At 35.9% G+C, this 14,178-nt stretch overlaps 1 protein-coding gene across 16 annotated transcripts in view; it reads right to left on the reverse strand.

The window, feature by feature from the left end:
* The window catches only part of NCOA1 (nuclear receptor coactivator 1), a 241,278-nt gene that overhangs the window by 50,247 nt on the left and 176,853 nt on the right, over nucleotides 1-14,178 (reverse strand). For all 16 annotated transcript variants that reach the window (XM_049651968.1, XM_049651961.1, XM_049651964.1 and 13 more), the window contains 3 exons: nucleotides 13,871-14,050; nucleotides 12,484-12,579; nucleotides 7,975-8,115 (listed from right to left, as the gene is read on the reverse strand). In XM_049651968.1, the coding sequence (XP_049507925.1) occupies nucleotides 7,975-8,115; nucleotides 12,484-12,579; nucleotides 13,871-14,050 (417 nt within the window). The remainder of the gene's footprint in view (nucleotides 1-7,974; nucleotides 8,116-12,483; nucleotides 12,580-13,870; nucleotides 14,051-14,178) is intronic.

The following is a 14,178-nucleotide window of genomic DNA, read 5'->3' on the forward strand; positions in this document are numbered from 1 at the left end:
TACTTGAACGAGTGCCTCTTCACAGAAGTTAAAATTATGAAGAAACTTCAAACCAGGCAAAAAAAGTCAACCTTAATTTTTCTCCATAATGGGACAGCTCTTCAAAATGATTAACTGACCATTAAAAATACCAGGAAGTAACCTTCTCTCCTTTCCCTTTCAGTATTACCTCAAACAAGTTTTTTCTTTTTTTCCTTCCCTTTACTGGCTGATTATTTAATGACAGCTTTACTGAGATGTAATTCATATACCATGAAATTCACCCTCTCTATGTTTTTATTAGTATGCAGAGTCACTTAACTGAAATTCAAATGTAATTTTTCACTCAGGAATGTAAATCACTGACAAATTACTGTATTCACATGTATGTATTGTTTTTGATGTTTGAATTTAGTGTAGTAAGCAAATTAAGATAAAGCCAATGGTTACTAATATAAAAAACAAAAACTAGGTTAAGGCAGTCAAATTACTATATAAACATGATCTGCTTTTGTCTTAAAGCTTTATTAATAGCAGACAAATTCTAGCCATATTGGTAAGTATTTATTAAATATGTAAAGGCTATACCAGACTACTAAGTAAGAAAATGTCATAGGTATTTTAGCAATATAATAAAATTCTATTTTAAGAAAGATTTAGTAGGTAGATTCAGCTATACCAAGGTTAAAAACCATATTCACTGAAAAACAAGAATTACTACCACAAATGACTATTACAATTTAGCCTGCAATAAATGTTAGTCCTATTCTTCAAAGACATTTCAGAAAGCCCTTCCATTACATTTTAAAGACATGTTAAAAAGACTTAAAATGACCAATCACTAAATATTTTTTGAAGCTACATATTAGTTTAAGTAAAGAGAAGACATACTCTCTTTTATTGCTTTGGGTATACTTTACATACTGAAAGCGGGCATAATCTGTTGTAAATCTATACCATACACAAATCAAACTAAGTACCAAAATTAGGATATAAACTTAATTGAAAGGATTAAGATTTATGTCCAACCAACCACATTCCTTACCCATTTGGCAATTTCAGCCAAATCACTGGTATATTTACCAAATATAACATTCAGAGAAATTTAGTACTTAATGAAATAACATCTAATGAAAGACAGTCTTAAAGGAAATGAGTAATTTTTGTATAAGGATACAAATAAATGTTTGGTGTACCTAAATCCCAAACTGTTAAATCTTTACCAATATGTTTTGGAAAATATATCTACAACAAAAAGTAGCATTTTTAAATAAATTATTAACTTGGGATAATGATAAAGCCATAGCTATGTAAAGGGCCAAGCAAGATATATTTCATGTTATTTTGCTTATGCCATTTGGTCTATTTCTTCATCATTGTTTATTGACCTTAGGATCTCCCCATTCTGCTGGAAAACACTGGCTCTTCACTATTGAGCTGAACTGTCCGATATGGTATCCACCAGCCACATGTGGCTATTTAAATTTAAAATTAAATAAAATTTTAAATTCAGCTCCTCAGTCACACTAGCCACATTTCAACTACTTAATAACTACATGGGGCTAGTGTCTCCCATACTGGACAATACGGCTATGTACAATCTGACTACCACTTACATTTCCAATCTTATTTTTCATTGCTTCCTAAACATTTCTTCTATATCTCTTTATTTTTTATTAATATATTTATTTATTTTTCAATTACATCCAAGTTAGTTAGCATATAGTGCAACAATAATTTCAGGAATAGAATCCAGTGACTCATCCCCTACATATATCACCCAGTGCTCATCCCAGCAAGGGTCCTCCTTAATGCCCCTTGCCCATTAAGCCCATCCCCCTACCCACAGCCCCTCCAGCAACCCTCAGTTTGTTCTCTATATTTAAGAGTCTCTTATGTTTTGTCCCCCTTCCGGCTTTTATATTATTTTTGCTTCCCTTCCCTTATGTTCACCTGTTTTCTATCTTACATTCCATATGAGTGAAGTCACTTTTGTATCTCTTTAAATAAGAGGCAGATGGGGCGCCTGGGTGGCGCAGTCGGTTAAGCGTCCGACTTCAGCCAGGTCACGATCTCGCGGTCCGTGAGTTCGAGCCCTGCGTCAGGCTCTGGGCTGATGGCTCGGAGCCTGGAGCCTGTTTCCGATTCTGTGTCTCCCTCTCTCTCTGCCCCTCCCCCGTTCATGCTCTGTCTCTCTCTGTCCCAAAAATAAATAAAAAACGTTGAAAAAAAAATAAAAAAAATAAATAAATAAGAGGCAGATAACTTCAGACATTTATTTTTCTTCATCAGCTAAAATAAACATAAGGGCTAGTTCTGTGTCCCATTCTTGTTTTCCACTCTCCTTGAATTGTGCACAATGCTTTGCATATAAAATCACCCAGTAAGTACTTGCTGATTGACCCTCAACTTGAATCTCATCTAAACAGACTAATAATGACTTGTGATCAACTACTATAACTTTTCTTTAAAGGATAGATTTTAAATCTTAGCTGATAAGATAAATGCTTATATCTCAGTTTATGTTCTTGCTCTTACATGACTCTGGACTTAATTTTTATAATGAAAATTAATGGAGAGAAATTTCTTGATTTGTTGGTAAGCTGTATAAAGTGAGAAAGAACTAGAAACTCAGACCAGCATGGGAACACTAAGATCTTTAATGTGGATTACAGAAACATTGATTGGTCCTTTGGTAACTAGGCTGCCTTAACTTGTAGGATTATATCTATCTAAACTAGTAAAAATTCCAAAATTGGGGAACCCTTCTTAACTTTATTCAAGGAAATCACTACACTTAAAAATTTCAAGTTAGATTATTTATTTTGGATGGTAGTGTGTGGAAAAAAGACAGCACACATAATTCACACAGTCGCTCTTTGAAAAGAAACAAAGGTAATATTAAATAGAGTAAAGCTTTAATTATTAGAACTTAACTAAGACTATCCAGTTAACTAAAATTCTTCTGGTGCTCAACTGTTCAGACAGAAAGGTAAACAGGACAGTAATATGGTTCAATGAAAAGAATAAGAGCCTAGAAGTCAGATTTAGACTTGAACTCTGACTTCGTCATTTACAAGTTTAGGATTTCATAATGCAAATTAACCTTCGCCCATTATCACTAAAACGGAGCCAGTAATGTTGTGAGATAATATCTCATATGGAGCCTAGTACATAGCAGGTACTGAATGAATATTTCCTGAATAAACATCAAAGAAAAAACAAACACAAAGTACATGCGTCCTGAGTCATACACATTCAACCAATCCTTAGATAACCATTCACACCAATAGCTTCAATCCTATATAACGATCATTCATATTTTGAATTAAGACATGATTTTACAGCTTTACAGAGCTGGCTGGATAAACATTTGCTCTGCACACCAAATTTTCACTTTAAATGGGTTTCAAGGTTTACGACTGGACAAAACTATTTGGAATGTCATTTTGATCATAGCTCCTGGCCTTGTTTTCCAGTCTAGGTTTGCCAGGTATATAGCTAGCTACTATTGTAATTCCTGACTACTGTGTCCATTTCTACAATTTTTAGAACACTTAGTGTGAAGGGATACCATTGATGTGGCATTATTGACACCCCCGAAATTCTTCTAGGAACCTTTAAAATAACAACTGTCTTCATCCCCCCTCCAGAATAGGCCTCAACAGAGCTATGAAGCAAAGGAAGCCATTCCCTCTGGCCATCGGAGCTGTAAAACTAGAGCTATTTGGGTTTGTGACTCCACCAATCTAGTGCCGAGATCACCTCAAGGAGCATGCGCTACTGACAGTAACTGTATGGCTGGTATAAAATGTGTGGCAGAGCACTACAGGTCAATGCTGGGAGAGATTTCTTTTTCCTTTTGGTATTTCCCTAGATATGTGCAGAAGAATGCAATTTAAAAAACTGTTATTAAGGTAAAGAAAAAAATTACCCCTCGATGCTCTAAGATATTCAATCACCAATGAGCAAACCCTATTCAGTATATCAAAATTTCTAAAAAAGAAAAATAAATTCATATTTTAAATACTTTCAACAAGCCTGACAAAAAAAGATTTTCAGTTAACTTTGTGATAAGGACCATGGAATTAACCACATTACACAAGTCTCAGAGAACATTCTGGTTAATCATTCATATGGGTGCTTATGTTTTTCAGCAATGCTTCCAAACTTCTTGATACTATAAACTCCTTCCACTTGTCTCATGATTTTTTAAATTAAAATAACTTTATTTTGTGATTATAACATTAATAGAGAAATGAACAAAGAGCAAGATAAAGTCATTTGTAATCCCATCACTCAGAGATAACCACTGTTCACATTTTGTAAGCCTTCTAGAATTGGATAAACAAACATACAGAAGTGAGGTCCTACTATATATGCTGTGCTTTCACAGCCTATTTTTCAATATAACAATATATCATGGACATCTTCAAAGCCAAGAAATGATGATCCATTACATCACTGATAATAAATAAGCAGTTCTTTAATAAAACTTTCCTAGGTTATCTAGACCAACACTCCCCATGAATGCTACTCTCCCTAATTGCTGATAGATGTGCTACAGGAAGAAGTATTCTGAGAAAAAATAAGTCTGGATAACAAAGTTAAACAGGTAGCTTTAAGGTGGAACCTCCCAGAAACTTAAATACCTTAATTATGTCTTATGAATCCCCAAGAGTGGGGGACTGAAACATTACCCAAACTGAATTCAGCACGAAACATAATTTCTTAGTTATAGCTATTAATGTCTTGTGGAATGTAGGTTTACGTTTTCCAAACTTCTCTGTAAGAAAACATCTTAGACTATACACCCTGATTCAGTAGTGTGGGTGGAGTCCAGAAATCTGGTTTAACAACTTTCCTCAATGAATCTTATCAAGGACCTCTGGGATGCATTTAACCCAAACCTTTCTTGAAAGGAATGGTTCTCAACTGAACCAAATCTGGAAAACCTTTTCAAACCATAAACACCTACAAGGACCTAGTTTTAAAAGTACCTCAGGTGACTGTGATCCCCATTTCTCCCCAATCTCAGTGGAGAACCACTGCGTAATCTAGTTCATGCTGAATGCTCCCACATATTCTTTGACTGAAATGTGTGTGTGTGTTTACAAATTTGATTCTAGAAAATAAAATGGTAAACCCCCTTTAAAAACAGTCCATGAGCAGGTGGGTGCCTGGGTGGCTCAAGTCAGTTGAGCGTCTGACTTTGGCTCAGGTCATGATCTGATGGTTCATGGGTTCGAGCCCTGCACTGGGCTCTGGGTTGACAGCTCGGAGCCCAGAGTCTGCTTTGGATTCTGTGTCTCCATCTCTGTCTGCCTCTCCCCTGTTTGTGCTCTGTCTCTCTCTGTCTCTCAAAAATGAATAAATGTTAAAAAAAATTTTTTTTAAAGTCCATGCACTATCTCTGTCAAAAGCAGCTGAAAAACTACGCTAAGAACTAATTTAAAGTTTAATGCATATTATCATTTTCTACCAGCCACTACCTTCAAAGAGTAAGTTAATGGGCAGAAAAAAACACATGGAAGGCAAATTTTTCTTGCCTAAATATCAATCACTATGGAATTGTATAAACTTTTAACTTTTTAAAAGTGTCACACAAAATCAAGTTTCACACAGTGGCATAATTTCACTCTTTCACACTGTCCTTAGGTAAATAGGGAGCAAATGCAAATATACACCTCTTCCGACTCTGGACGGACCTCAAACTTGATGTACTTAAATAAGCACGGCCTTGGGAGTTTAAGATACCTGGGCCCTCACAGATTTTCATTCAGCGGGTCAACATCTTTAACAGATGATCCCCATGTGAGGGTTTCACGGATCGTTTTCTTACCAGGTTATATAATCTGAATACGAACTATCAGAAGAAGATGTGTTCAATCCATGAACACTGGCAAATTGTCCAGAATCTCCAAAACACTATATAATCAGAGTCATGTGAACTCTGGACAACAGTGCTGAGAAAAATACAAGTTATCTCTGTTGAGGAATGTTTTCTTCCCAAAAGAAGTGGAAGAAAAGGACATGAAGAAATGACTAATGGGGAAAAGGTGCTGAATTATATTTCTTTACATTTTACTCTAAATTGTTTTACTTCATATGTGAATGACAGTTACTTGTTACACTTTAATCAATCTGCTTTATAGAGGATTCTTAATGGTTTAGAAACACATGAACTGTGGTTCAGTTACATCTACAGGGAACCTAGTCATTTAGACAATGAGATAATAATCTGGACCTGCTTTGCCTTGGTAGAAGTATATATAAATTATAGGCAAATAAAATTAAATCTTTCAATTAAAGTCTTGGAAGTCACAACTTAAAAGTTAAGGCAAAAACTTAAGAGTATCATATACTTCAGCATTTTAGGCAGTGAATGGAGATAGTGCTCCGAGACTCAAACTTATGCAAAACTCAAGTGCCATTCTTGGTAGAGAGAGTCACAAAGTTTGCAACCAGTAAATGGCATCATAGTTGCTTACTTCAATGGTTTCCAAACCTGACTGCACTTCAGAATTGCCTGGGGACTTGAAAAAAATATAGATTCTTGGGGCGCCTGGGTGGCTCAGTCGGGTAAGCATCCGACTCTTGGTTTCGGCTCAGCTCACAGTCTCATGGTTTGTGAGTTCGAGCCCCATATCGGGCTTCATGCTGACAGTGCAGAGCCTGCTTGGGATTCTTTCTCTCCTGCTCTCTCTGTCCCTCCCCCACTCACTCGCTCTGTTTCTCTCTCAAAAATAAATAAATAAACTTAAAAACATTTAAAAAAAAAATACAGACTCTTGGTTTTATCCACTGAAATACCATCTTTGGGGAAGGTATCAGTCTAGTAAAAGTCCCGCTGGAGAACTATTAGTCTCCAGGAAGTTGTCCCAACAGTAACCAGACTAGTGAGATTCATACAGATGGGTTCCTGAAAAAAACAAAAAAAATCAAGCTGCTTCCTCTCCATGTATCATCTGGAAGCAGCTGACCTATAATGTAATGAATGGCAAATCATCTATAAAGTTAGGAAACCTATTATGGGGAAATATTAAAATTAAGAAGGGTGATAGAATAATGAAAATATTTTTACACTGCCGTTTAGGAAGAGCCATACGAAGAGTCTCTTTGCAAAGAAACTATTAGAGAATAGAGAATAAATTATACTGGGAACACAGTATTAGGCTACCATAATTCTGTGATATTTTAAAAGTGTATCAAAACCCTCACCTCTGAAATTCTATGGACTTTCTCAAATAATTTTCCCTATGTTTCCTGTAATACTGTTAAGTTCCTTAAGGGCAAGGAATATACTTGTTTAATCTCCCATAGTACTATGACACAGCATCTATACAATTATTAATTTCATATGACATATTTTAACTTGAAACTTCAACAGGAGTCAGGTGATACAGGAACCGTAACAGTAATGAAGTCAACATGTATAATACGGATTTCTATATTAATTAGAAGCCCTTTCACATGTCTCTTCTGCTGGGAATGATCTTCAAAAGCCAGATGAAATGATCACTTTCTCTCTGCAGCCATCCCTGATTCTCCAAGTCAGAATTAATTTTTTTCTTCTTTGGTTATACCTCTAGACATAAGGCCATGTCACACTGATCTTTAAAGTTGTCATATGTTGCCCTAATATATTTTGAGCTCCTTGAGGGCAAAACCCTGCTTATTAGTCATCACTGTATCCCTGCCATCTGAAATAGTGTTCTATGTATGTGAAGAACTTGATACATGTCTGCTCAATGAATGAATGAATGAATGAGTGAGTGACCACCACATGATATCCTCTTCTTTAAAATGTGCATCCCAAATTCAGGATCCACTCATGAATTACTTTGCTTACCCATTTCTTCCTTTCCTAAAACTGATTATTGCAAAAACTGTAATTTGGAGAAAATACTTATCAAGCCATAAGTTCTATATAAATTACTTGATATGAATAAAAAGCAAGGTTAATGAAAGTAATTAAGAGAGAAAAAACTTTACCTTCTTGAAACAGTTGTCTGGCATAAGATGGTTCTCTGCCCTGAGGTTGGAAAAAAGCATAAATGCACTTCCTCACTAAATCTTCCCAGCCAGTTCTGCCAGCAGCTCTCAGGGAACTGGTATCAATAGAGATGATTTTGCCTACATGAAGAATCAAAGTTTACACTTGTGATAGCTTCTTGATATAAGTCATCCATATTTCAAAATTAACAACTACATCTAAGAAATGCGCTGCCGCTCCTAAATGCTTAATGGACAAAAACATTAATAAACTATTAATTTTTGCTACATATGATAATGGAGTATATCACTTACATGACAATAAAAAATTGTTTTGGCCTTGAGGGTGTTGTATATTAGTACATCATATTCTAAAATTCCATTCCAGTCAAGCATTAAAGTCAAACTACAAAGGCCTGAAGGTGCAGAGGCTAATACAGGTCCAACTCCTCATACTTGCTCTTTGGATCCTACTCTAATATATCCTAACGACTGGAACACTTATTGGGGAAGGAGAGGCAGAGGTGAAATATATTATTTTGGTTTAAATTAATTTCCATTAACTAAGTGAAGAGAATACGACAAAGTAGGCAAGACCTTCCTTTTCTACCTCGTCTTGGGCATTTGAGAGTAAACAAAGACTGAAGGCAATAAAAGTTACATCAGAAAAAGATATGTCAGAACCTAAGATTTGTAAGACATTCTGCACAAAGAACATATGCTTTATAAAAATGTAGTGGTGATTTGCTATTGTCATCCTATTTGAACAAATTTCCTAGATGGCTGTGGAAGAATTCAGGTAAATTATTCCTTGGTTAACCAGGGACCAATTGATTCAGTTTGGGATTGTTCAGATCTGTTTTATTTCTTGATGCAACCTGATATTAACACAAAATAATACAGGTTACACACACACACACACACACACACACACACACACACACACACACATATGCACAATTAGATTAATAACATGAAAACCTGCAAACCCACCATCCAACTTCAGAACTTGAACATCACCTATACGATCCCATCATGTGTGTACTCCTCACTTGCCCCATCCCTCTGTTTTTACATTCTCCTGTCAAGGGACATCTAAATTGTCCCCCCCCCCCTTTTTTTTTTACAATCGGTGCTTCTGTGAACATCATCTACATTTTCCATGGTGCATGTGTGTGAGAGTTTCTCTAGGGTATATACGTAGGAACAAAACTGTTGAGTCACAGGTTATGTGAACATTCAACTTCATAATATTAAACTGTTTTCTAGGAACTTATATAGAAGTTACTGTTAATCCAACATCTTCTCCATCACTTGGGGTACTGTCAGTCTTTATTTTTTACAATTAGTAGGTGAAAAATGTTTATGCTCTAAATTTGTACCTCCCAATGAATAAGGTTGAGTATTTCATGTTTCCTCTTCTGTGAATGTCTGATTTCTCTTTTCCTTCCCTCTTCTCACAATCAACTCAAATCTATTGTACTGTTTGTGTGTTCTCATTTTAACTAATCCCTTCTATATATATTTCACTTGGTTTGTTTGGAAATAAACGTATTAGGCCTCTTTAAGTGAGAGTCTTGAATCTGATATATCTGAGTCTGTCTGATAAGGCTGTCGCCCAAGTCTTGGCATAAATGTAAATGGTAGAAATTTCAACTTAAATAAGAAAATTTTGTTATTTAAGAATAGTTTGGGCAAAGCCTGATAAACCCTTGATTGCAACTATAGACAATTCTGGATTTTTTAAGAATTGTAATTATTTAATCTTTTGTCTCTTATTACATCAGAGGTCAAGAGTTGGTTGTAGCAGAAAATCAACTGTTATGTGATCTTCACAAGCAACAATGCTTCTAACAGGCAATGATTAAGGGAGGTGTGTGTGTGTGTGTGTGTGTGCATTCATGTCAGTACTAACCACAAAGAGCAAGAGTCTACAACTACAGGATTGGAAGGGAGAAAGTGATTCCATTATTAGCAATGGTAACAAATGATTAGGTAATAAAGAGACTATCTTAGAAGAGAATCATGAACAGGTTGATTTAGAGTACCTCTGCTTGCTGGAGGAAAGTTTAACCAACCAGTCAACCAATCAGACAAACCAGTAAGCCCCTGTTCAACATTTCCTGGTAGAAGACTTCTTCTTTTTTTAAGGGACATGAACCACCCCATGGAGAGTTAAAACTACTACTAAAATTTAAGGAATTAAATATCTAATATTTATTATAGCTAGTTTATTATTTTTTTAAATCTAAATCAATTTGATGATATAATAAAACGTTAGTTTTACATTTTATGAACACTTTATTTCTTTGGTACCTTTTTATTTCCTTCTATTTACATTTCCTCTGGTATCTTTTATGTAGTAAGTGCATACAGTACAGTAATGTCCTTTTACTAGTGCTTTGGTGGAAAGCAATGAGACAGAAATGAAGGGTCCTATATTAGGGCCTAAGGATATCTGTTCTTAACAATTAGCTGTATGGTTCTGGAAAAGGCACCATTCCATCATTTGTAAAATGGGTAGGCTAAAGTCTGTGATCCTTGAGGTTCCCTGTAGGTTTATAATTATTTTATGATTCGGAGTTCAATTTTTAAACTTTTATGTATTTATTTTTAAATCAGGTATATCTAAGATAGTAATGCTGGGTCCTTGGCCAGAAACAAAACTACCAGTCACAACAGTGTTCCTATGGGATAATAGTCTTCTTTTAAAACAATTAATGATTCAATTTGTAGAAATTCAATATAAGGAAAAGCTGAAATATATTGTTCCTAAATTATCCTCATAATTTTTAAGCATCCTTCATCTTCCACATTTATCCTGTAGCCTAACCATCATCCTTTCCAGCAAGCTCTTATTCTGCTATCTCACCAGCCCTTACCTGGTTTTACTGACACAAAAGACCAGTTATATTTGTCAGAGGACCCTATTTTTCCTCCACGCCTTAGTGGTTTTAGTTTTCAATAAAGGTTATCAAATTTTTCCAGAGCTGTTCATTGGTGGAAAATGGAAAAGGACAGGTAGATGGCAGACTCAAAAAGGGAGCGAAGAAAGTTACGGTTAAGTGATAATGACTACACTCAGATTCTGTATCTCCAAGTCCTAGATATTCTCTTTACTGTACTCTATTATTTGTGCTAATTTATCCCCACCTACTCTTTAGTTAGAGCAGCTGGGAGCTTATCTTTAAAAACACAAGAATAAGGAACACAACAGGAATACTTGATTTCTGGGACTAAAACATTAATAAGTATTGTAACAAATATTAATAAATTTATAAAAATGGTAAAGGTCAAAAAGTACATTAAAACCAAATTTTCACAAAGAATAAAATTCAGTAGAAATGACTGTTTAAACCTTGGCCTGCTAAAAAAAAAAATCTATCTGTAGTATCTTATCCCTATTTTAAAATATCCCTATTTTAAAGTGAGAGAGGCAAGTGATACACACCTAACTCTGATGTAAAAGCATGAAACTTGGTGTGTTCAAAGTGAAGATTACATAACATATGGAAAATACTATGTAAAATTGTAAAGAACAACAACAGATTGTTTTTGCCAAAAATCAAATCTGAAGCAGGCCTTTCCAAAGAGGGCCTTACTTTCTGGAAGTCCTACCGTTACTTACTCTGGGCTCTGCTGCCCTTCTTTCAGCTCGCCTGACACGCCTGTCTGTTTCCTGAGGGCCATCACAGCTCTCCTCCCTCAATCAGGAGTCCTCACCCCACACCATGACCCCTCCTCGCCACCCCCTCCACCCTGTGCAGAGTTTGTACCACCTCATCCTTTGGAGCTCAGGGCTCCGTATCAGCTCCTCAGACAGGCACTGGTTAACCAGCTAATTTAAAAACAGGTACTCCCTGTTTGTTTCCCTTTTACCATCTCACACCTTTTCCATCATAAAATGCACCACAATTTGTAATTACGTTATTGATTTTTGGCTCAGCCTTGTATACCTGAGCAGTCACACATAGTGACAGGCACTTCTAGGCACTCGATCAGTATGTGCTGAATACATTTAAAGAAAAAGAAGAAGGGAAAAAGAAATAGCTAGATACATTTAAGCATAATTTTAAAGCCACCATTTATAAATAAATATATTTACATCTACATTGCCAAATTTCTTTAAAAATTTTATTCCATGATTATGAAAAGTAATTTATAACCAAAACAATATGTTAATAGTTATAATATTCCCCCCAGCACCCTGCTCATGACAATGATGATAGCATCTAAAATGCACAAGATCAATGGGGCATCTGACTGACTTGGTCGATGCAGCATGAGACTCTTGATCTTGAGGTTATGAGTTCGAGCTCCACATTGGGTGTGGATTTTGCTGAAAAGTAAAATCTTAAAAAAATAAAAAAATAAAATTAAAATAAAATGCACAAGATCAGGACTATCATTTAAAGTATTTTTTGTAAAAGACTGGTGAACAGAAGCTGAATAGCAGAGAACAGACGAACACAAAATTTTGGATGTAATTCTAAACTTTGCAGTTAGTACCTGTAGTATCTTGCTTGGTCATAAAGGATTCTACACCGGTAATAGCTGGAGGCCGAGGTAATCGCCGTGCAATACAAATCAAACATGACTGGAAATCTGCCCAAAACAAGAAGGGGAAGTTGAAGAAAGGAGGGCAGAAAACAGTTCACATCTATCATTTGCCACTAATGGTTTTTATAAAAACAACATGTTACGGGATCTGACACAATATCGGAGCCGCTCTGATCTAATAATATAGTATTAGTGATAAAATTGCTGGTAACCAAAAGCTGGCAGCTCCAGGTAGAGATCCAGTTAGCATACATTATCCCTTCCCGTTGAATGTTCTGACATAAACCAGAGGAGACAGATGCATCTCATGTACTTGCATGATAACAACTTGAAGAAGTAGTTTTCACTAGATTTAAGCAACACAGTGATTTTTTAAAAAATAGAGTCCTTAGTCAATTTCCTATACTTATCAGTACTTAATGGCCACAGAAATTATTCTTATAACCACTGTGCAGATAAAAATTACCATATGACAAAAACATTTAACTCTTTCTGAAGAAACATTATTTTGCCCCTGATAAAGGACTTTATGTTGTTGGGACCCATAACTTTTTCGAAGTTCCATTTCCAATTTTCTTGAGTGTTACACACAACATCGCATAGCTAAACATGAACTTCAGTCATACAAGACAGGCTGGCACTGGTATGTGTATTTTACAAAAAGTCCTCAGTTGACTGTGGCACCCATTCACGGGTGAAGCCTGCTACATGCATGGCCCTTTTTTTGCATCTGATTAAGTCCTCATCTACTACCTTCCCTAGTCCTTACTCCAGTTTCCAATTTGCGGTGTTCTTAACTCAGTAGTTCACATGGAAAATTCATCCACTGTCACAGATTTTAATCAATGCCATGTTGATACCATGTTCATATTAGAGCTTCAGCTGTGTTTTCATCTGTTCATAAGCTTTCTCCTTATAAATTACCTTGTATGGCCTCAAAAATGCTAACTCTATTCTCCAATGTTCCCCACACTCTAAACTTGAAACTTTCTAAAAATCAGAGCTGTTCAACAGCCTGCTATATCTGGTACATTTCCAACTGGCAGCAGTTAGCTGCGTCTCTTATTTCTAGGCAGCAAGTTGGTTTGAATTTGACATTTTAGTGGGAATGCCAGCTTAAAACTGAGAGTTTGGGGGCTTTTTAAAGGGGTGAGTCTACATGTTGGCAGTTCTTTTCTTAAGTATTAAGAAATACGTAGTAAACTGAATAGCCACTATGATGCATAATATAGTGACCAATACTATCTGAAAAAGGCTACTTATAATCAACTACCTCCTTGGTCTTTAAAGTCATGGAAAAAGCGATCAAACACCTTAAAATCACCCTTTGTTTTACCTTCTCCATCCTCTTGAATTGATTTTGGCTGTGACACAGTAAAACACTGCATTACTTCATACCGCTGGCAAGCTTCTTGGTTCTCGGTGCCTGGCTCATCTGGAGGGTGAATTAGCATCCTGCAGTTAAAGGTATGGCTATTTCGTCGTGTTGCCTCTTGAGGCCAAGGAACTCCATTTACTGCGGAAGAAAAATTGATTATATGTCTGTGAATAAGGTGAAAAACTCGGAGGATACAAAAGACATACCTATAGCCATCTGCTTCGTCAGATACTCAGATTAAAAGACAGATCTCTTCAGGTCTCACA

Source organism: Panthera uncia (assembly GCF_023721935.1).
Source record: "Panthera uncia isolate 11264 chromosome A3 unlocalized genomic scaffold, Puncia_PCG_1.0 HiC_scaffold_12, whole genome shotgun sequence".
Lineage (NCBI taxonomy): Eukaryota > Metazoa > Chordata > Mammalia > Carnivora > Felidae > Panthera > Panthera uncia.